The sequence below is a fragment of the Cornus florida genome, unplaced genomic scaffold (genome assembly GCF_030987335.1).
Source record: "Cornus florida cultivar Cherokee Brave unplaced genomic scaffold, ASM3098733v1 CherokeeBrave_3.0.0_Hap2_Chr01, whole genome shotgun sequence".
Taxonomy (NCBI): domain Eukaryota; kingdom Viridiplantae; phylum Streptophyta; class Magnoliopsida; order Cornales; family Cornaceae; genus Cornus; species Cornus florida.
Window position 1 is genome coordinate 92770828 of NW_026775571.1, and position 22037 is coordinate 92792864.

Sequence of the window (22037 nt, forward strand, 5' to 3'; positions counted from 1 at the left end):
CATTGTAGCCATAGATATGAACAAAAAAAAAAAAAAAAAACCCAACAAAACTACAGGTCATAGAAACACACAAAATCTGATAGGATAGTTGTCACGAATACTTGTTATTTGATTTAAAAACTTAAACTGTTAAATGGTGCTACATGGTTTTTTTTATATGCCCGGAACCTTTTTCAATCTCATCCGATGTGGAGCAATATATAGAGAAGGCCCATCAACAAAGAGGATTCCATTTGTTGCACTGCATTTCTGTGGGCCGTATTCCCAAGGCCTACAGTGTTGTGGCCCATTGTTCTCTCCCCCTGGCACATATATAAAGAGGGTCTCTAGAAAGTAGCAGAAGCATTTGAGATTATGTTCGACTTTGGGCTTTACCCATTCGGGTCCAAACTACTTTATCTAAAACTTATCTCTTCTAAAATTGCATCCTTTTACAAATATTTGGTCTGTCTTTACACCTTCAAAATGGTAAAAGACTAAAAAGTAGGATCTTATTTCAATTATATAAGGAGAAAAGTTTCCTTCTTTTGCCACACACTCTGCAAAATCTATAAGAGCCTGCAAGTCATTAGCAAACTTTTTATTTTTATTTTTTTATTCATTGTTTTTCTTGCAAATATAACTCTCACAATGCTATTGGGCATATTTGAACTTTCTAACTTTTGATTTGAAATTTGAGAATATAGTATTAAGACTTTGGTATATAAGTCACATACCTTCCTACTCACAATTCTTTTTGAGTACATTATAGGAAAGAAAAATGATAAATGGAATATGACATCATTATGAATATGATGATATCATCTCTCATTCATGTAAATATAATCGAATGTGTCTGACTTTCAAATTCTATATCACAACTCTATGCGGAATGGAAAGCTGGTTGCAAAGCATTTAGACAACTGCAATTAACATGAGAAGGTCCAAAAGAGATTAGTGCATGACAAATACATAGAAATGAAGAAAAGCAATGAAAGGGGATTATGCACGATAGATTTTATTTATTTTTATATATGGTTGGAACACAAGTCTCAAATTTATGAAGATGATATATCTATATCATAGTGACTAGTTGCATAGCCAATTAACAATAACTCATAACCAGCTAGCTACCCACTCTGCCATGTCTTCCCAAAAAGCTTTAATAATAGAATGTAGTTTTCTGAATTTGTCTCAAGTAGAGAAAGCCCCACTTGAGTAACTCACACTGTCACACAAGGAAGATGATGATGCTGCTATCTGCATGGGGTGAAAGCGTGAAACATGCACTCATTTAATCCTATCAATCCCACCCCCGCCCCCCCCCCCCCCCCCCCCCCCCTCTTCTCCTCTCTCTCTCCCTCTCCCTCTACCTCCAAGGATAAAGACTTCTCTGCTCCAATGATCAGTGGCTGGAATTTCTTTCTGTGGGCAATCTTTAGTAATAATAATAATATATATATATATAAAATTTGAACCAAAATAATATGTGTAAATAAAAAATGTAAGTGATAGGGATTTGACTAACCTTATATGTTATAACCAAATAATCTAATCAATCAGAAAATTTTGATAGAATAAGTGAATATATGATTTCATTGATTTCAGTTGTAAATAAATAATAAAAAAATCTAAGTCTTATTTAGAGAATAATAATTAGTAACACAATTACACAAACTAAATTTTGAAAGAACAACAAGTCCTAAAATAATTTTGATTGTAATAACTTATAATTTTTCTAATTAAAATTATAATATCAAATAATAATCATAAATTTGAAAATGTGATGGAAACAATCCATTTGTTTGTGATAAAGTTAAAAGTATGAAAGAATATCTTGATGAAATTTTATTTTATTTTATCATTATTATTATTATTATTTTTTGTGTAAAACAGTGAATGGGCTTTTGGTTACACACACACACACACACATTTATATAAAATATATATGTGCACTGTCAAATTTTAGAGGGGGTAATTATACAAATATAAAATTCTTTTCATATAAAATAAAATTAAAAATTAAAAATTCAGTGGGGCAGTTGCCCCCACTTATCCCTCTGTGGCTACACCACGGGATACCATATCATTGATGTTATTAACCAATCCTGTCACATAAGAAAACTCGGTGATACTATATTATCAATGTTATTAACCAATTATATCATATCACGTAAGAAAAAATGCATTTATTTAGTAATTCTTATTACTATGTGTCAACATTCAATTAATTTGTGATATCATTTCATCAAAATAATAGGACCATTTCAAGAGTTAGTTTGTGATATCATCTCATCAGGATCATTCAAGAGTGCCCAAATACTACTTTTCTGATTGAAAGAACATTACAACATTTACCAACAGAACAACATGTTACATACCCTTCCAAAAATTGAGGTAATTATTCTAAAAAAAATTAAAAACAATAATTAATTTAGATATGAACATATATATATATATATATATATATATATATATATGTATATGTATGATGGAATGTGACGAGAGAAGCTACCAAAAAAGAAAAAAGAAAGAGATGAGAGAGAAATAAAAAAGGAAAAAGTTAAAGTTAATTGGTTTGCCAATGAGTGGGAATGGATTTTGTACTAGCGTTAGGCTTTCTCTCGCATCAATAAAAAGCAGAGCATCCATTGGGGCATCAAAGATGAAGACATTCACTATTTTAAAAAGAGGGAGAACAAACAAAAGAGGTGGTGTTACAAAAGGTACATTCTCTGGGGGCAATATGAGGTGCTTTGAGACTAAAGCCGTTTTGGCTTTCTTCCACTTTCTCCCCCCATGTCTGCCTCATTCTAATTACTTTATATCATCTATTTTATATATATATCTACATGTACAAGTAATTACCCTCTTACATCTAATTACCAAATATAAATTTGTTATGATGAATAATTTATATTATTGCATATGTGATTATTTATAGTGTAAAAGGGGACTTGAATTTTCACCTCTTATTTTAAAAAGAGAGAATATATCACTAAATTACATGTATGAGTGATAATTCGAATAGCTTTAATTGCATTCTGTATCAAGACAGTTAAATTATACATCAATGCCCATATAATATTATAATTTTATATAAATGGTTCTTCACAAGAAGACTTCCAACGAATCATATTCTTTCTTTTTCTTTTTTCCGATAAATACAATGAATGATATTCTTCATTTCTTTCTTTCTTTCTTTCTTTTTCTTTTTCTCTTTCACCAAAGTGGTTAGATGGTTCAGCCATGGTGTAGTGAGAATATATAATTTTGGATTTTTTTTTATCCTTAATAATTCCAAATTATAGAAAACAATTGTAGTGGTGCTATGTGGTTTGTCAAAATTGTTGAAAATAAGAAGTAGTAGCCTTATAATCACAAGAGTAAAGTGGCAAATTAAAGAGAACAAATCATTGAGCATTAAGGGTTCCTATATATATATATATATAAGTCAATATTGGAAAAAATAGAGGGCGCTTGAGATAGTAAAAAATGGTATGTATGTTCCACGTGGAAGAGGTTCTTTCTCATTTAAAGCAAATTGTTTGGCCTTTTTGTTCATTGTAACATTTTTATTTGTCCTCCCCCATTAGCACATCTCTAATTAGAAAATGGATCAAAAAGTGAAAGAGATTTGGGTAATCATCAAGGACAATGTGAAGAAGTGAGCATCTTGCTTTTTCCTAGAAGTTTCGAATCTTTTCTTTTATTAAGCGCTAATCAATTTGGTAACCCCTTTTTCCATTTAGGTATACCATGTGTGTGTGTGTATATATTCTCTTTTTTGGTATTTCTTTTAACATATATCACATTAACAACATTAAACAAGTTAATTCTGACCACGGCTTATTAAATAAAGGGTCTCCAGGAATAAACCATAAATGCGGACGTCCTTAATTTCTATTTTCACGCAGTATACTCTGATTTAACTTATACGTATATTCTAATTTTGTAAATAATTACATATATTCAGAGTTTATAAACTGTTTGAGTGTTTAAAGTATCTAACGAGTGAGTTAATTATTTGTTATAAAACAAAATAAAAAAATACAAGTTAGTTCTCATGCATGCATGTTTATGGATGCATGCACTTGGCTTAAAGGCCTGTAGAATCATCATAAACACCAGCATATATAGGATCATTGTAAGAAAGAAAATGTTCTTAAAGCCGAAAATTTCAACCAAACACACTCCTTTATATCTCGTCAATCAAAAGTGTTGGGTGAAGAATTTCACTTAAAATTCTCAATTGGGATAATTTGTCTCATGAGTTATTTTGGCATGTGATGAACCTAAAAGTAATCATTTCATATAGGAAGTTGAGATTTTGAGTATTCATTGAAGCATAGAAGGGGGATATTGAATTGGGTGCGTGTAACTTGTCAAAAAAATAAAACCTCAACGATTGAGTCTCAAAATTTTAGATTTTTTTTTTCTATTGCTAACATTAACATGGAAAAGAATGATTTGCAATGTATATGAAAAAAAAAAGAGGACCTTTCAATTACACAAGGACACAAACCTTAGCTGTAAGTCTGCCATGACAAGGAAAGACTACCTATCTTAATTTTGTATCTTTCAATGGAAGACTCTGATACGTAGCGCATGGACTTCTATATTTTTCTCTTGGATTGGCTTTCTCTGGTTGTTTTGTAGCAGCAAATATATATATCATTACCATTCAAAATATATATATATATATATCATGGTAGTCGTCATCTTAAAAATATAAAGTTTCAATCAATACACAGCATTTAGACATGGAGGTGTTGGAGCCAACTTTAGTTGCAGTGATCATGTAATTTGTCTTAACTAGAGGTTAGATCAAGAAGGGCCCCACTTAATTCTCAATTTTAGGAAATTCCTTTTGCTGTCTCAATTTTAGCACTGACATCATTTTTCTTCTTAATTTCTTCTTTTTGCAAATAAAATAATTCTATTTACCCCTCCCCCCCCCCCCCCAAAAAAAAAAAAGGTAAATTTTTTTTAAAAAAAAAACCTGAAAAACATGTACCATGCTATAAGGAGGCATACCTCCCCAAGAAGATGAAGAAACAGTGTAAAAGCATAGTGAAAGAAACTATTTGGTGTTAAATTTATTGTTGCCTCTATATACTGAAAAACAACAAAAAAAAGTATTATAGAGGGAAAATAAATTTAAAGTGTATGTGGCCTTGATGATAAAAAATAAGGTGCTTTAATTAATTAGAGGTATTTAATAACCGTTACATCTGGAGTATCTATTAATTTTTTGTACATATAAAGTATAGGTAATGCCTAGTATCACAGCCTCGGTAATTTAAAATTTTCATTTTATGTGTCACACTAAAAATGAATTCATTGAATTATATTAGCCATCTAATATTGGTCAATTCTAATCAGAACATGTGTTCCCTTTGTGTATAAACATTATTTTTCCCCATTGGATCGAACTTTGGGTGTATTGACCCTCCAAAATGTGGTATTGACTTGGCCGGTTAATGTGTTTCACATTTAATACATTCCAAGCTTATCATCTGACTTGGTATTTATTAAAGAGATTTTTACTAATACATGGGCTTAAGGCCCGAATACTACAATGCAATGATATCAACTTCTTGATTTATCAATAAAATGAGGGGATTACACAAACTTTTTCTTACAAATGAAAAGACCACACAATTATTTCTCTAAAATGGAATGATATTCTACTTTAGACCATACAACAAGTTATATTGTCACTTTGACCCAGCAGAATATATGATTATAGAATAAAAGCTTTAAAACATAAAATAAGCTTACTAAAAGATCCTTGAACAAGTGTTTTAATATTTCCCACTAAATTAAAATTCGCAATAGATTAATATGGACTTATAGACTTCTTAGACAAAAGATCTTATATATAAATTAAATTTAACGAAACAGTATAGGCTCTAATACCAAAATTGAGTTATATCCAATAAGATAGAGCATGCAAAATAAATATAGATTAAATTTAACAATTAAATCACAGAAATGACTACCGAACCTGATAACGCTCTGATAACGCCCTATAAAAACACCTGGACACCGGCAAGAACGGGCCAATAAGTCAACAGTTCAAGTCAACTCACAGAAGAAATTGCTAATTTAATTCTAGGGCTGCTTGTGTTGGTTGGTTCAAGAAAATTCTAGGATCTACACTGTCTGGCTAAATAAAATCTATATATTTGATCTTTTTGTCGACCGAAGTCTTTTGCCCGAAAGTACTTAAACTACTAAATTGGGATTAGGAAGTTTTGAATAAGAACAAACTGGATACTTTATTTCATATATACATGGATACACACTGTTTATACATGATACACTCTCACATTATATTTTACAAAGGAAATATACTGAAAGAAGTCACAAAACACACAAGAAACTAAGGCTGGAATGTTTGATGGTTCTAGACTTGATTACTTTAAAACTCGATGATATTTTCTTAAGCAGAGAAGTTCCTTTTATAGAAGAAGAGAGGGATGAATCTTCGGCTGAGCTTGAAGATGCTGCATAGACGGTTGAGATTCAAGATGCTTTAAAGATAAGATGGCATGAATTATTACTGAACTGTTGATGTCGTCTTCTGGGGAATTATATCTACTTTTACTGTTGAGAATCTGCTTTCGTTGGATCTACTTTTAACTGTTCATTATTAAGAATCTGTTTTTCTTGGATGTTGGGGCTGCCTTTATCTGTACACTGTGGCGAATCTGCTTTTTCTCTAGAATTCTTGCATGTTGGACAAATTTCTATCGGTAGTGCTATCTGTTGGATTGTCAACTCTTGCTCTTGCATGTCTACGGGCCAAGTATTCATCAGTACTGTCTGATGAGCTGGTTTCTTCATTTCTGTAGGCGAGATCGAACTGTTCTATAACATTTTTTCTACATTTATTATTTCTTCAACTTCTGGGGATATCTCAATCTCTGGAGGGGACTTAATGACATGAGGAATTCTTGCTTTAACAAAAAATTTCATATTGATATTATGATCGTAGAGTCTGAAACCAGGATTGTAACTTAGGTTAACTTGACGATTGGCTTTATAGTATACGAGATGGTTAAAGGTAGCTGGTTCTATCTCATTACGAAAGTTATTTACAAAATCAATATGTAGGGTAAGAACTTTGACTTCTGTGAGATCAGAGTGAATGTAAATTTGATATTGTCCCAGAATTATAGCTCCATCTTTTACCCATTCTGGGGGAATACTGTGAATTTGAAAGAAAATTGGACTTTCTGGCATGAAATTTTGGGTTAGTTTCTGTTCGAAGGCAATGGCTTGGTTTAAACGGTTGAGAAAGTTACCTAAAGATTTAGATATTCTAATGGCATATCTTTTGGTATGGTGATGTTGTAGATCATTTCTAATTCTAACAACTTGCTTAAATAACAGATGGTTGTTTTTGTAGAGAAAAAGGTTTTTCTGGTTATTTCAAAAGGATAGAAGAAAACAATGCCTACATCTAACAAGATAATGGCCATGGGTACTAGGTTTCCTGTTTGTATAAACTGTAGGAAAAAATAGCTATAACGGGTTCCTTTGGATGAACTGCTGTTTCTGAGGTAATTTTGGATATCAACCTATTCCTTGAGCCCATCTGACTTAATTTCTTCAAGGATATATTTTTTTATGTCTTCAGGAAAGAGCTCAACTTGTTGTCTCAGGATTTCTCTGTATATGGGAGAAAACATGGGTAATAACTTGGCATACTTGGTTTATACCTGCAGAAATTAAACCTTCTGAAGGTTTTCATCTTCATCAGTCCGTTGCTCAGAAATAGTTAGCTCTGTGGGATTTGCTGTCTTTTTTGATAAGCTAAATTTAATTTTTTATAATGAGATATAAGCGTCTCATGTTCTTGCTGTAAATTTTGATATGTTTTATTGAATGATACAAAATATTCACTTAAAGTATTTAGGTTTCTGACGAGGGTTCTATCAGGGTTGTTTCTAGAAAACCAAATATTATCTAAAATAAGTATTTGGTCAGGAAAAAGATTATGTCTAGCATGGAACTGTTGAGCTGGGTTTTGGATAACTAACAGAGGATTAGAAGTGCGTGGTATAAGGCTATAGCTGTTGTTGTTCTTAATTTTCATTCCTGCAAAATTTAACAATCAATTAGTAAAGGGATAAAATATCTGCTAAATAATTGTCTTTTCCTTTAACATGTTCAAATGTAGGTTTAAAACCTCTTCCAGTAATACAGTCAATAAAGGAAATCTATCTTTTTGCAGACATCCTCTGTTGCTTTGTTTTGTTTGCAAATTTAACTATGTTATCACAATACGTTCTTATAAGAAATTCTTTATCAAGGAATATCTGGAATTTTTCAATAGAGTTGGTTACTCCTAGAATTTCTAGATCTATAAAGGGTAAAGTAGATTGTGCTTTATTAAAAGTTCCACTAGCATGGCGACAAATTTGTTCTTCATCTCGAGAAGATTCTTTTGTAAGTTTTTGAAGAAGTAAACTTGCCCATCCTTGAGCTGATGCATTTGTTTGAATTATTTTACAACTATTTTCAATGAGGAGTTGTAATGGTTCTAATTGAGAGACTAAAGATTTAATTTTCTTAACTAATTCTATATCTTGGGTATTGAAATATTTTTGACCATATTTTCCTAATTTTGAATACAAAGGTCCTACTGATTGTCCTAATTTAGGAATAAAATTGCGACCATAATTTAATAATTCTAAAAATGCTTGTAGTAATTTGGTTTCTTCTAATTTATTTGGAAAGTCTAAAATTTTCTTGACAATATGTGATTGTAATTCGACTTTTCCATCCTTTATGTATAAATTTAAAAATTCAATATCTTGTTTTTCTAATATTATCTTTTTACTACTTATAATGAGTCCCTGTATTATAAATTCGTTGAAAATAATCTCAAGATGTTTTCTATACTCTTCTTTAGTTTGACTGAAAACTAAAATATCGTTTATGTAAACACAACAGAATTTTGAGTGTTTATTGAATATAGTATCCATTTTTCGTTGAAATTCTTGTAGTGCATTTTTTAATCCAAAAGGTATAACAAATCACTCATAATGTCCTTCAGGACATGTAAAGGCCGTCCATTCGATGGATTCATCAGCCATACGGATTTGCCAAAATCCTGATTTACAGTCAAATTTAGAAAACCATTTTCTATTTTGTATTCGATTTATTAAAATATCTTTATTAGGGATTTTATAACTATCATCATAAGTATTATCATTTAATCGTTTATAATTTATAACCATACGAGCTTTTCCTCTTTTTATTTCTGCATGATTTCTAACCATAAAAGCTGGACTTCTATGCCTACTATTACTTTTTCTTATTACTTTTAATAATAAAAGTTTTTTAATTTGTTTTTGGAATTCTTCTTGATCGTCTAGGGTATAAGGATTATCTTGTGTCTTTATAGTTATAAAAAGATTTATTATGTTTAATTTTGGTTCAATTTTATTTTTATACCAATATTTCTGGGGATCATCGCCTAGAATCTCTGTGGTTTTAGCTAGTCTTATCAGATTATCAATGTTTAGTTTGGGGTTTTTTAATATAACTTTATTATTAAGAAAAATCTTTGGTTCATCTAGGTGACTAAGAAACATTAAGGCTTCAGAAACGTCTTCTAAAAATTCAGATACATCAAATAAATTCTTTGTAGTTTCTTTTATCATAGTTAAAGTATTAACATAAGTAATGACTCTTTTTTCCTTTTGAGGAATATAAGAATCTCTAGATGGAATAAAGGTTCCTTTCTTAAAAAACTGTAAACCTGTAGAAGTATACATGAATCCTTCAGTGAGTGAATTTATAAAATTTAATTCTAGAATAAATTCATAAGTGCTGGGGGTATTATTTATTACATAGGTTTGTGGTAAAACAAATTTTTCATTATTAATTAATATAAGAATATTCTGAACACAATGGGTTATAGGTAGTTTTTCATTATTATATTGACTCATATTAACATTATAATTTAATTTTATTAATGCTTCATCTAATACTAAATGTTTTTGAATTATGCCTTTAGATGCTCCAGTATCCAACATAGCTGAGGTTTTCACTAATTTTTCTCTAAATTCTAATGTTACTGGGAATGGATTAGACTAGATGGTTTATATATTGAATTTATAGATTCGATTAGAATATTGTCTTGCTTATCTTCATATTTTGTATAGCAATCATGACATAATAAAGTTTTACAATGGTTTTCACAGTAATAACCTTTTTTAATAGATGTATTGCACTGTTTACAATTATAAGAAGAAAATTGAAATTAACTAAACTATACTGACATGATGAATTGCTTATAGTGTAAACGAAATCTTCCATTGAATGAAGCCCTTGTTCAAGGTTTTCATCATTATTAAAGTTGTTATCTAAGTTTTCAATACTATTTATACTTTCATTATCATCGTCAGAATCATAAATACTTTCTAGTTCATATAATTTTCTATCTGTTCTTCAATATCTTCGAGTATGTTGATCTTTCCTTGTATCCTTTTGATAGGATTCTGCTTGTATCGATAAGGGCAATTTGGTCTTATATGTCCTGTATCTCCATAAATAAAATATTTGCAATGTCGTTCTTTTATGGGTAAAGTATTTACCTTATTATCTTTATCTTTATTATCCTTTTTAGCTTTATTTATTTTTTACTTTTTATACCAAGGCCGCTTTCTCAATTGCCTAGGGTTAGTTTTGACATAAGGTTTTTTATTGGGATAGTTCTTGAAGGTCTTACTTTTGCGTAAATTATATCTTTTAGGTTTATTACGCTTATAATTATAATTTTTCTGAGGCATACAACCATACTGGGGTGGAAAATCTTTTTGTCTACATGTATAATAAAATTGTTTTTTTATTTGTTTGGATTGTTTACGTTGTCTACATTCTGCTTTTAGCATACTATACACATGATTAACTCTATCTCCTATGGTTAACGTTTCACGTCTAGGATTGTCTAACCATTTTTCCCAAATTTTTGTTCCTACGCTTTCGGGTAACTTCTGAATATACCTATCGAGTAATGTTTTATCTTTTGTTTTACCAGTGGCTGCAAAATACTCGAAAAACTTATTGGTGTAGTCTTTTATGTATCTAAAATCACAAATCTGCAATAATTCTAAATTACGTAAAGTTTCGTTTTACTTTATTAAGGTGTCATCTAATAATTTATCTTCGCCAACTAATACTTTTTTAATTAGGCTAGTAAAGCCTTGAATTGTAAAATTATCTCGTAAGAGGACATAATCATTGGGATAAGTTACTTTGTAAGACTGCCACCAGTTATGAATGGTTCCTCTTAATAAGGATTCATAATAGGCTAGGGCTTAAGTTCTATTGTCAAAATTAGTCAAAATAGATTGCCTAATACAATCTTGTTCCCAATTTTCGATCACTTTGGGGATCATGTCTTGCTATATCTAATATTGTTCCTACTTGTTGTGCTGGTATATTCTCATAATGTCTACGGTATTGTGTCAATGTGTACATGTCTGGTATGTTTTTATTTTTTACATAAGTTTCTCGTGAGGGATTTAATCGTTGTCCAAACGTATAGTCGTCATTTGTGGTATTACTTCCTGAAGCGTTAGTCTTTCTTTGGTTAGTCATTTCTTGGTCAATTGACTAAGATGTTGATCCTTCTGGCTCTTTTCCTTCTCTATGTTCTATTATATTCAACTCTTCTTTTACTGTGTTTAATTCCGATGTTGTATAGAAAGATTCAAACCATACGCTTAGAATATTTTTCTTAATATCATCATTATTTCCTTGTCCTAAATAAATACTTTCTATAAGTTTGTATTTAGGTTCTGGATACTTGTCTTGCAAGGCTTCTAATTCTAAATTATCAAAATCGTACATTATTTTTTCTAGAATTTCATTTTCTAATCTATCATAAAGGACATTTATTTCTTCTGGAGATTCTACTTCTATGAGTGTAGTTAAAAAGTATTCTTGGGTATCATCTACTAAATTGTCTTGTCTTTTATAATTACTAAACCTTATGCTAACTTCTCTGCTATTTGTAACACATATCATATTATTTTCGGGAATCTTTTTAGGTGTAGTAGTAAGTTTAGGTAATTTCCATTATGTTCCTTCATGGGTAATACTACTTATTTTTCTAACTTCTATCATCTGGATATATTTGCTACTAAAAGGTTTAACTATTTCACTAAATTGGGTTTTAAAATTTAAGTTATACTAATTAACTGTTTTTCCCATAAATAAAGTATTAACTAATAGATTTACAAATTGTCCTATCATATTGTATCATTTTATGGATATGACTATCTTAATATGTTTACTGAATTGTCTAGTAGTCATAGTATAATTGGGAATACATCCTACTATTGCTGCATTGTCAGCTAAATCTATTTCGGCGCTGTCTATTTGTATTTGTTGATGGTTATTTCATCGGTCATCATAAATATAAGCAAGTGCTCTAGTTTCTATTTCTGCTCTGTTTAATCCTACTAATCCTATCATTATGATGCCTAAATGTATGAGTTCTAAATTATTATCATTTAATTCTTGACATGCTTCGGGTGTTATAAGGTCTAAAATAACTTGATTATTAACTGCACTTATTTTTCTTTGGCTAAAATGATTGTATATCTTGTTCTGAAAGTCTAATAAATTATTGGAATAAAGATTAACTTTATTTTTTACCTTCTTCATTCCTTGTTCTATATATTTTTTAGCATCATATTTATTATCATATAAATCTTCTACTCTCATTGTTTCTTTGGCTTTTCTAAGGATAATGGCCATTGTGATATTTGTTTAAGAGGTTGTAATAAATTTACACGCTTGGTGGTTACAGGTGAGTATTAATTTGACAATTTTATATCCTTTATTTTATTTGATAATTCAGATAATTCTTTAGAGGATTCTCTGGGAATACTTTCTTGTATCACTTCTAATTTCTCTTCAAGTTTATTAACTTTATCAGTTAATTGGAGTAATAACTGGATTAAAAAATTATTTTGTCTAATATGTATATTAGTTGATTGTACGTTTGTTTTAAAACTTGTAAATTCTATGGGTTCTTTATTAATTTTGTAAAGTTCAGCTAACGCAGTTAGATAATTAGGATTACTAATGCTAAAATTGTTGTAATAACCTTTGGATATCGGTTTTAAGGGATTTTAAGTAGTCTCTAATTATTTTTTGATTTTCAGCAATATTTTTAATATCACTATTGATATCTTTAATTACGACTAATATTATCTTGTTATCTAAATTATTTGGACTAGAATTCTGTACTACTTGTTCTTTAATATAATCAAGATTCTCTCCTAGTCGTTTTAGAGAGTTATCTAAATTATTAAAGTCTATTATATTTATAAACTAAATCGTTGCCTTCTATCTTCTAAAATATTTTGTATCAAAATAATTTTAGATCTAAGTTTGTCTATTCTTCGTTGTAGACTGCGTGTTGTGTCTCCTAATTCTACTGCTATGTAGCAGTTCCTAAGCGCTATTTGGCAAAATTCTAAGACTTGCACAGGTTGTTCTTTGGGTAAATCGTGCATAAAGTAAACTTCTGGGGGTGAAAATATAATTTTAATGTACAAAAGGGTTCAAATAAAATGCTTTGACTTTTAGTTCACGTTAGGGTAAATATGCAAACTACGTTCATGTATGAGTAATATACCTTTGCTACTACCACTTATATGTAAATTTCCCTTTATTAAACTCACACGGGTGACATCATGACATGCTCTCACCTTTTAATTTTGTGTGTGTGTGTGTGTGTGTGTGTGTGTGTGTGTATAATATGTAAATGAAATTTCAAACTCTCTATTACATATGCGGTGCAACTATTATTGGAATGTTTCTGCTTGAACTATACAAGGCGAAATTCTCATATAAAGTTCTCGGAAGGGGAATTCCACCTATCTCAATAAAGTCTATAATTAGTTCAAAGAGCGCCTCGAGATTCAAGCGATTGCACAACTATAGTTTAACTACTCAATCTTAAAAAGTAATTTAATAATCTCAATTTTTATTTTTGGTAAGTAATAGTCAAATTTAAATAACTAACAAAACTAAATGTGAGTGGCTCAGCCTCAACCAAACTTTCTTAATCCCCATATATTTTATTTTGTAATATTTCTGTTTTTCATCATTTTCCAATTACTAATTTTTTTTGATTTTTCGAGGGTAATTTTGTCTTTTATCGTTTTGCGTGCCACGCGGGTCCCGAGGGACGTTTTAGTTATTTTCTTGTGTCGAGAATTTTAGAAATGTAATTTTAATTATTTAAGTCAATTAAAGTCGACGGTGTCAATTTTAGAATTTTCTGGGAATCGGGACGACTTCCAGATTTGGAAAACCCTCTCGGTTACGCCATTTTGCCTTGGGGTCATTATGGACTTTTCACTAGCATATATATATATGTGTATCTATATATTAGAGGATGATATTTTGGGGACCTTGATGGAATTATATTAGAAGATAAAGGACATGGGGGTAACTTACCCAAAATTTAGTAACCATCTTAGGCTTGACATTGGCATCACTTGGACCACAAAGGAAAAATCAAAGCCAAGCCATCACCTCTTCTTCCTCATTCTCGGCTGAACATCCCTCCCCCTCTAGATTTTTATTTTCTCTTTCTATATCTATGTGTATAAATGTCTCCCATGCTTTAAGTCCAATTTTGAGAAGTTTGGGGAGAGATTGTGAGAAAGGCAAAAGGGGAAAGATGAAGAGCATGTCAAGGGTCACATTTTGAGACCATGGTTGCTAGGGTTTGGAAGAATTTCGAATTTGGGAGGCCTCAAGGCTTGTTTGGCTAGCTTCAATGAGGTAGGAGTGTTCTAATCTACTCAATCTTTGATTTTTGTGACCTATCTTTTTATATTTGATGTATAACTTGCTAAATTGAGTAATTCCTTGAGTAATTACTATAGTGTTAAATGTAAACCTTGCGTATCCATGTGGGTATTCATACAAAAGTGATTCATGAGTTGTGGCCGTTGGATTTAATTGAAAATCATGCTTAAATGATTGTGTTTTCAATTTCATTTGTCTAGTTGCTAAAGTTGAGTGTTAGTAAGCATGTTTTTAATTCTATTAGAAATTCCTTGTTAAGTATGCTATATTGTGAGGTTGAATTGTATGGAATTTCTATATTGTCATCACATTAAAGAATTTGCATAATTCATACATTATCATTGGGAAAGGAAAAAGGGAAAAATGTTTTGAAAGCAAATGAGATGATTTTGGGAAAATGTTTTGAAAAGTGTTTGCAAAAACTCGGACGCCTAGGAGGCACCTAGTGGTCCGTGGTGTTAATGTAGTTTAGAGGGGAGTATGGTTGAGCTAACCAGGCCTGATGCGACGCTTTGGAGGTGCCTTGTGGTCGTGGATGGTTAGCCAATCCTCCTTTCGTGAGGCCTTGGAGATGCCTTGGGTCGGATTACACTAACGGTTTGAAAGTCGAAACGGAAATGTTTCGTGTATGGGGAGTGACATTTACATAACATTGCACTTCATTGGAATATATGGTGTGTATGTGTTTAGGTGACAATTGTTATATACTTGCCGCTGTAGTTGTTGCCATGTACTCTTATACTATGATCCCGTTTTCTTTTACCTATTCCTTACGTGGATTCACGGGGTCATAAGAAGTGTGTCTTAGACACTTCCTACTGAGTGTTTAGCTCACACCAGTATTTTAACATTTTCAGGTTCGGGAAAAGAAATGGTGGGCGACAATCTACCACAGTCTTAATTTGGATTAGAAGAATGTATTTTTTTGCTACCTTTTGTATTAGGCCTCATTTTGTAAAGTGTTGACCCAAATGTATCATTTTGCAGTGTGAAATATTTAGATTCAGTTTTTATATGGCCATTGGGGAAATATAATTATGTTTAATTATACTGAATCATTTAGTGTATTTTATGTAACGTGTTGTAAATTATGCTAACATTGTTATTTTTGTTAATGTATTAGATGTTAAAATGTATTTACATATGTACGGGGGTATGGTCTGTTGGTGATTGGTTACCAATGTTGGTGTATATCAAAAAGTGGAAATTTTGAGTGTGGATAACCCAGAACTAGTCGACGTAAAATTCCCATACGTCGACCGAAAGACCTAAACCAGTCGACGTGAACTTCCCACACGTCGACCGGTATCTTGGCAGTGAGTTTTTCACTGTGCACGTCCCAACCAGTCGATGTGTAACCCATACAACGACCGGTTTCTGTGTAGTAAATATTTGTGACTTATTTTTCCATTTTGCCATTGACCACTCACTCAAGTGTATTGTTACACGTTATAAGGCCCAGTAAATTACGATAATTATATTTTAACCATAGAAAAGACTATATTGCCCTGAACCTTATCTTATTTTTATGTAATACGATTAAATGACTAATGTGCCCCTTTGAGTTTCAAACCATTTGAATTGAGCAAAGTACGATATTGCCCTTTTTGGACTTGAATTTGTAAATTTAACGTGAAAGGACCATAATACCCTTAGATGATTTTGGATCGTGTAAGGACCCGTTTAATGATCCGGATCAAGTGGATTTGGATCGTTGCATCTCTCTTATTTTCTACATTTAAAACTTCTGAAAAATCATAAACTCATCTCTCACGATTGTGATCGGCCCTATCGTGAGACTAGACTTGATTTTTAATTAATAATTCAATATATAATCATTCTTTGACTTAATATACTAACAAAGAATACAATAGAAATTAAATAGAGTTCCTTATGTATCCTACAAGTATATATTTCTCTGAAACATCGTGTAAAAAATCATCATAGCACAAGTAAACACGCAACATATAATATTACTCCATTTTAAATAAAAACAAAAAAGAGAAAACTGTATGACAAATTATTTGGATGGAAAGAAAATATTTTTTTCCGTTCTTTTCAATCAAATAAGAAACAAATATTATTCGAATTCATCATTTCTACTATTCATACCATTCAATTAAACAAAAACAGAAACACATTCTCTTCCTTATTTTTGGGTTCCTTCAACCAAACCAAGTATGTTTGGAAATGGATTGGAATTTGGGAGGGAAAATGGTCCATGCCTGTGAATAATTTCCCTGGAAGAAGCTAAAGAATTCCCATTGCATTTAATTGTTTGTGGCCAAAAGGTGAAGAAACTTATTGGTTTGTTGGGTGGTAATGAACAAAAGGGATGAGCATGCAGTGCAGTGCAGGCCACTCACAGTCACACACACAAACACACACACACACTAGTCTCTGAACATAGCTATGGATTTAGCATGCATTCCTCTAAAATCTACCGGCACTTATCCCGGGCCTAGAGATCATATGCTAACCATCTTCTCTGTCTTATTCTTATCACCCATATCTGTGGAGGACCATTTCTTCCTCTCTACTCATCCATATAATCCTCATTCCCTTATCGCATACTCAAACACTCACACCTAGATTTAACTGACACTGGAATATTTAGTCCTTGAAGATCTAGAATTTTACCATGCATGTGTATAAAATTACTGCTCAATGGCAACATATTTGACATTCTAGCTATTGGTTTATTATTATTATTATTATTATTATTATTATTATCCAGTTGTTAAAGGTACCTTATTGTTTTATTTGACAAATCTTGAACGGATGGTCATCCTCACAGTCTAATGGATAGTATGGAGCCGATAGATTCTGTATACCAAGGTCTAACTTCGCAGTAAGTTAGCGGAGGATTGCAGGGGCAGAGCTCCTCTGTCCGAAGGTGGGGGTTCATGGGCTTGACCCCGACCTGAATTTTTTGGAGGGTATTTTGATAATTTTCGTACTTGTTATGTTGCCCTAATGCGATGGTAAATATTAATTGTGAACTCTATGTATCAGCTGATATTTTTTGATCATCATATAGTTTAGTGAAATTCCTGCAACTCTTGCACGTAGTCTTGAATTTTGAATTAATCAAGTAAAATCAGTGTGCTCTTATTGTGTGTGTTTGATATATTTTTTGTATTTTTTTATTTAATTTCGCGACACAGTCTAACCAAAATTGCTAATAAATGAATTTTTATTCCTTAAATCTTATAAAATGCATCTAAATGAAATAAATCTCACAACTAGCATTCTCGATTTGAAATTTTGTTTTAAATAACATTGTCCATTTAAAGAACAATCTGGTGTGTGAAAGAGAGTTGAAGTGAATGATATTTCTTGTAGGTGTAGGAGTGAAGTATGATCATTTGTTTTTTTTTTTTTTTTTTTAATTTATTCTATTTTTACTTTTTATTCAATTTGAACAAAATTAATTGAAGTACCCCTTACACAGGGTGTTTCTAGTCTTTTCCTCCCAGCACTCTGTCTAAGATTATGAAAAAAGAAGTGTTTGTTCTATTCTGTTGTCAATTGTGGTCTTAGATGTAATTAATGAGCATATAATAATAGAAGTCATTAGGTATTAATATTTATTCAATTTTCAACTTTGGATGTACAAAAAATATACTAGCGAGATCCCTATAATTTGCCCAATGAACAAATTAGGTCTGATATTATAATCTGAAACAGAGACTTCCTAGTACTACTGCATTAATAAATAAAGTAGGTCTACTCTTATAATGTTAACAATGACATCTCAATATCTCATATTACTACATTAAATTGAAAATTGAATTTATTTACTTTTTCAGTGTACTCTGTCCATTCCATTGCCCATTGACAAAGACCTCAAATACCTCCCTCCAATTACCATTTTCACACATCAATTCACACATAAGTTCTGATATATATATATATATAGAGTGGTTAGTGGGAAGGGGATAGGAAGGTTCCAAGTCAGGCTTTTAAAGATAACGAGTAGCAATCAGCTTGGCTTACAAACGCGTTAGCAAGTATGGTTAAAATCAATAATAATAAGCACTTGATAAAAAAATAAAAAAATAAAAAAATAATAATAATAATAATAATAATAATAGACACACATTTGTCCATACTAATATCAATTGGTAGCTTTTATCATTTTTCCACATATAAACATATTTAAATTTTATAATCTTCAATTATCATTTTCACACAAACAGAGAGGTATATAAATTAACAGAGCTGTGAAGAGTGAGGAGTGAGGAGTGAGGAGTGAAGTGTTTTCTTTTCAGCACAGAAAGCAAAGTGAACTTCTTTCCTCAACTTCAATGGCAACCATCACTTTCTCTCTCTAGAACTTGTGAGTTGCACAGAAATTAATGGAGTTCGATCTTGAGAATCCATTGACGAGCTTGGAGGAACATCAAATTGATACTGTTCCATCTCTATTCGCCAACGAATCGGATCTCATGCCCTCACCTACCTTCAATGCCGGCGACTTCCGCGTCTCTGTACGCCGACAAGCCATTTCTCTCATCTCACAGGTTCAAACAATACTATGTAGAAAACTTTCCTTTGGATTCTCGTGTATTGCCGAATTTTCTTGCATTTTCCGGGAAAATCGTTTCACTTTGTAATTTTCAGGCACAATTCTCTTGCAACTTTGACGACTACATCTCCTACCTCGCTATTAATTACATCGATCGCTTCATCTCCAAACAAGAAATTCCGGTAATAACAGTAGTTCATATGCATATATATATATATATATATATATATATATATATATATATATTGAAGATCTAATCAATTATGATTGCTGCAGCAAGGAAAGCCATGGATCTCAAAGCTCCTTGTTATCTCTTGCCTTTCTCTTGCAGCGAAGATGAAGAACACCGATCTCTCACTCTCAGATTTACAGGTGAAACAATTTGATGATTTGTATATGACTGTTTGAAATCTATAACAATGTTCAATTTATTTATTATATTATGAAATTCATAGTATATTTTGAAACAATGCAATGGAACAGAGAGAGGAAGGTTTCATCTTCGACGCTCAATCGATTCATCGAATGGAGCTTCTCATTCTCGCGCGTCTCAATTGGCGAATGCGTTCCATAACGCCTTTTTCATTTCTCCATTACTTCCTATCGTTTTTCGAGCTCGAAGATCCGCCATTGATTCAAGCTCTCAAAGACAGAGCTTCAGATATAATATTCATATCTCATAATGGTAAATTCAATTTCATTTTCACCAAACACGCACATTTGTGTGTATATAAAATGATATTTATATAGCTGATATCTGATTGTGAATCGTAATTTTGATTTACAGAAATCAAACTTTTAGAGTATAAACCATCGTTAATCGCAGCATCGGCTCTTCTCTGTGCATCTCATGAGCTATTTCCCTCGCAATATATGTGTTCCAGAACTGCCATCTCCTCTCTGGACTATGTAAATCAAGTAAGAAATTATATATATATATGTGTGTGTAAGTCCATGTGTGTATATATATGCTGTATCTATATTTGAGAGCATGGAAACGAGGCCAACACCTTATAATTGGAACAACAAGAAATTTGTTACACATTTTCAACTAAAATTCTTTGATATCAATTATAAAATGATGATTTGGTACTTTAAAATATATATTATTTAATTAATGATCAATTCGGTGTCCTTGGAGAAATTCACCGATCAGTGCTTTGCAATTGAAAGTAGAAGAAATTTAGTATACATTTTAAATTAAATTTCTTTCGATTTTAATTATAGGTAGTATTGTTTAATTAATGATCAATTTATTGTTGCAAGAGAAGTTGCCAATCAAAGTTATACAATTGAAATTGAAATAAATTTAGTATGGAATTTTACAATTTTTTTTTTTTTTTTTTTTTTTTTTTTTTTTACGGCAACTAATCGGTGTGCTCAAATATATATATATATATATATATATATATAAAAATTAATGCTCAATTTTTTTGTTGGTGTTGCAGGAGAAGTTGGTGAAATGTTTGAGTGTAATAGAGGAGAGTGTAATGGTCGGGTACGAGTACGCGCTTGAGGCAGTATCGAGTACTACAAAGACGCCAATAAGTGTGCTGGGCCACCATTGTACAACCAGTGAAAGTGAGAACACCACCACAGGCCATAATTTAACGGCAGATAGAGACAACATCAAACGGCGAAAATTGAATGGTTTTTGCAGCGAACATGCGTTCCAGCTTTCGCAGACACAGCAATGCTGAGATTTTCTGCGACAAGGTACAGCTTTAAACAACTAGCCATCATCAACATGAGAGAAATCAACGGCTCACTCACTCACAGCCTTCGAGGTCAAATCACCATTAAAAGAAAATAAAATTCTGAGAAATGTTACTACAAAGTTTGTTGTGTTTTTAATTTTTAGGGGCAGAGGAGAGTACAAACAATGTATTGATACGATAATAATTTTGTTGGAAGGACCATAACAATGTGGACAAGAGAAAATGTGTATTTTTCCGTACTTCCATGTGCAGTCAACTCATGGAAGGGAACAAGCCGAACAGAAAATTTTGGGATTTCCCGAGAAAAATAAATGCGGGTATAAAATGGCGGGAAAGAAAATACAGGTGCGTGGCGTGGATAAGAAAGAGGAAGCTTCGAAGTCACGTAGCTTTCTGAAAATTGTAGTATCTTTGTCGAAGGGATACGCCATTAATATTTTTGAAAGCAACGGCCACTCATACGTATGTGTATTTGCAATTCCGCATACCTAGTTAAAATAATGCTATATATATATATATTATACGTATGTATATACTACGTCCTTATAATGTAGACAAGGCTTTTTAAGTTTTTAGACATCATGCATGGACAATTTTGATAAGGGATCACAATCCTCTGCTGTTACTTTTTTTTTTTTTTTTTTTTTTTTTTTTTGTTTATTTTTATTTTTTATCCCTCTAGTATGTTTTAAAAAGAAATGAAATAATTACATAAAAGTGTAATATGTTTTATTTATTTATTATTATTATTTTATCCCTCTCGTATGTTTTAAAAAGAAATGAAATAATTACAGAAAAGTGTAATATGTTGTGTTGGTGTTACATTTTAGATGTAAACTTGTTGCATCAATGGTTTATCTTTATTGTGTGATACTGTCTATGTAATATAGTGTTTATTGTTATGATAAACACAACGAACTCAAGAAATAATTACGAAATACGATAGAAGATAA

General features: G+C 31.5%; 1 protein-coding gene across 1 annotated transcript; it reads left to right on the top strand.

Annotated features, from left to right (window-relative positions):
* The first annotated feature begins 19059 nt into the window (after positions 1 to 19059).
* LOC132306647 (putative cyclin-D6-1) lies at positions 19060 to 21661 on the top strand. Its single transcript, XM_059804118.1, has 6 exons — positions 19060 to 19361; positions 19462 to 19548; positions 19643 to 19738; positions 19850 to 20051; positions 20154 to 20284; positions 20815 to 21661. Exons 1-6 carry the CDS (start codon positions 19197 to 19199, stop codon positions 21064 to 21066), a joined length of 933 nt encoding a protein of 310 aa, XP_059660101.1. The 5' UTR covers positions 19060 to 19196; the 3' UTR covers positions 21067 to 21661.
* The last annotated feature ends 376 nt before the right edge of the window (positions 21662 to 22037 follow it).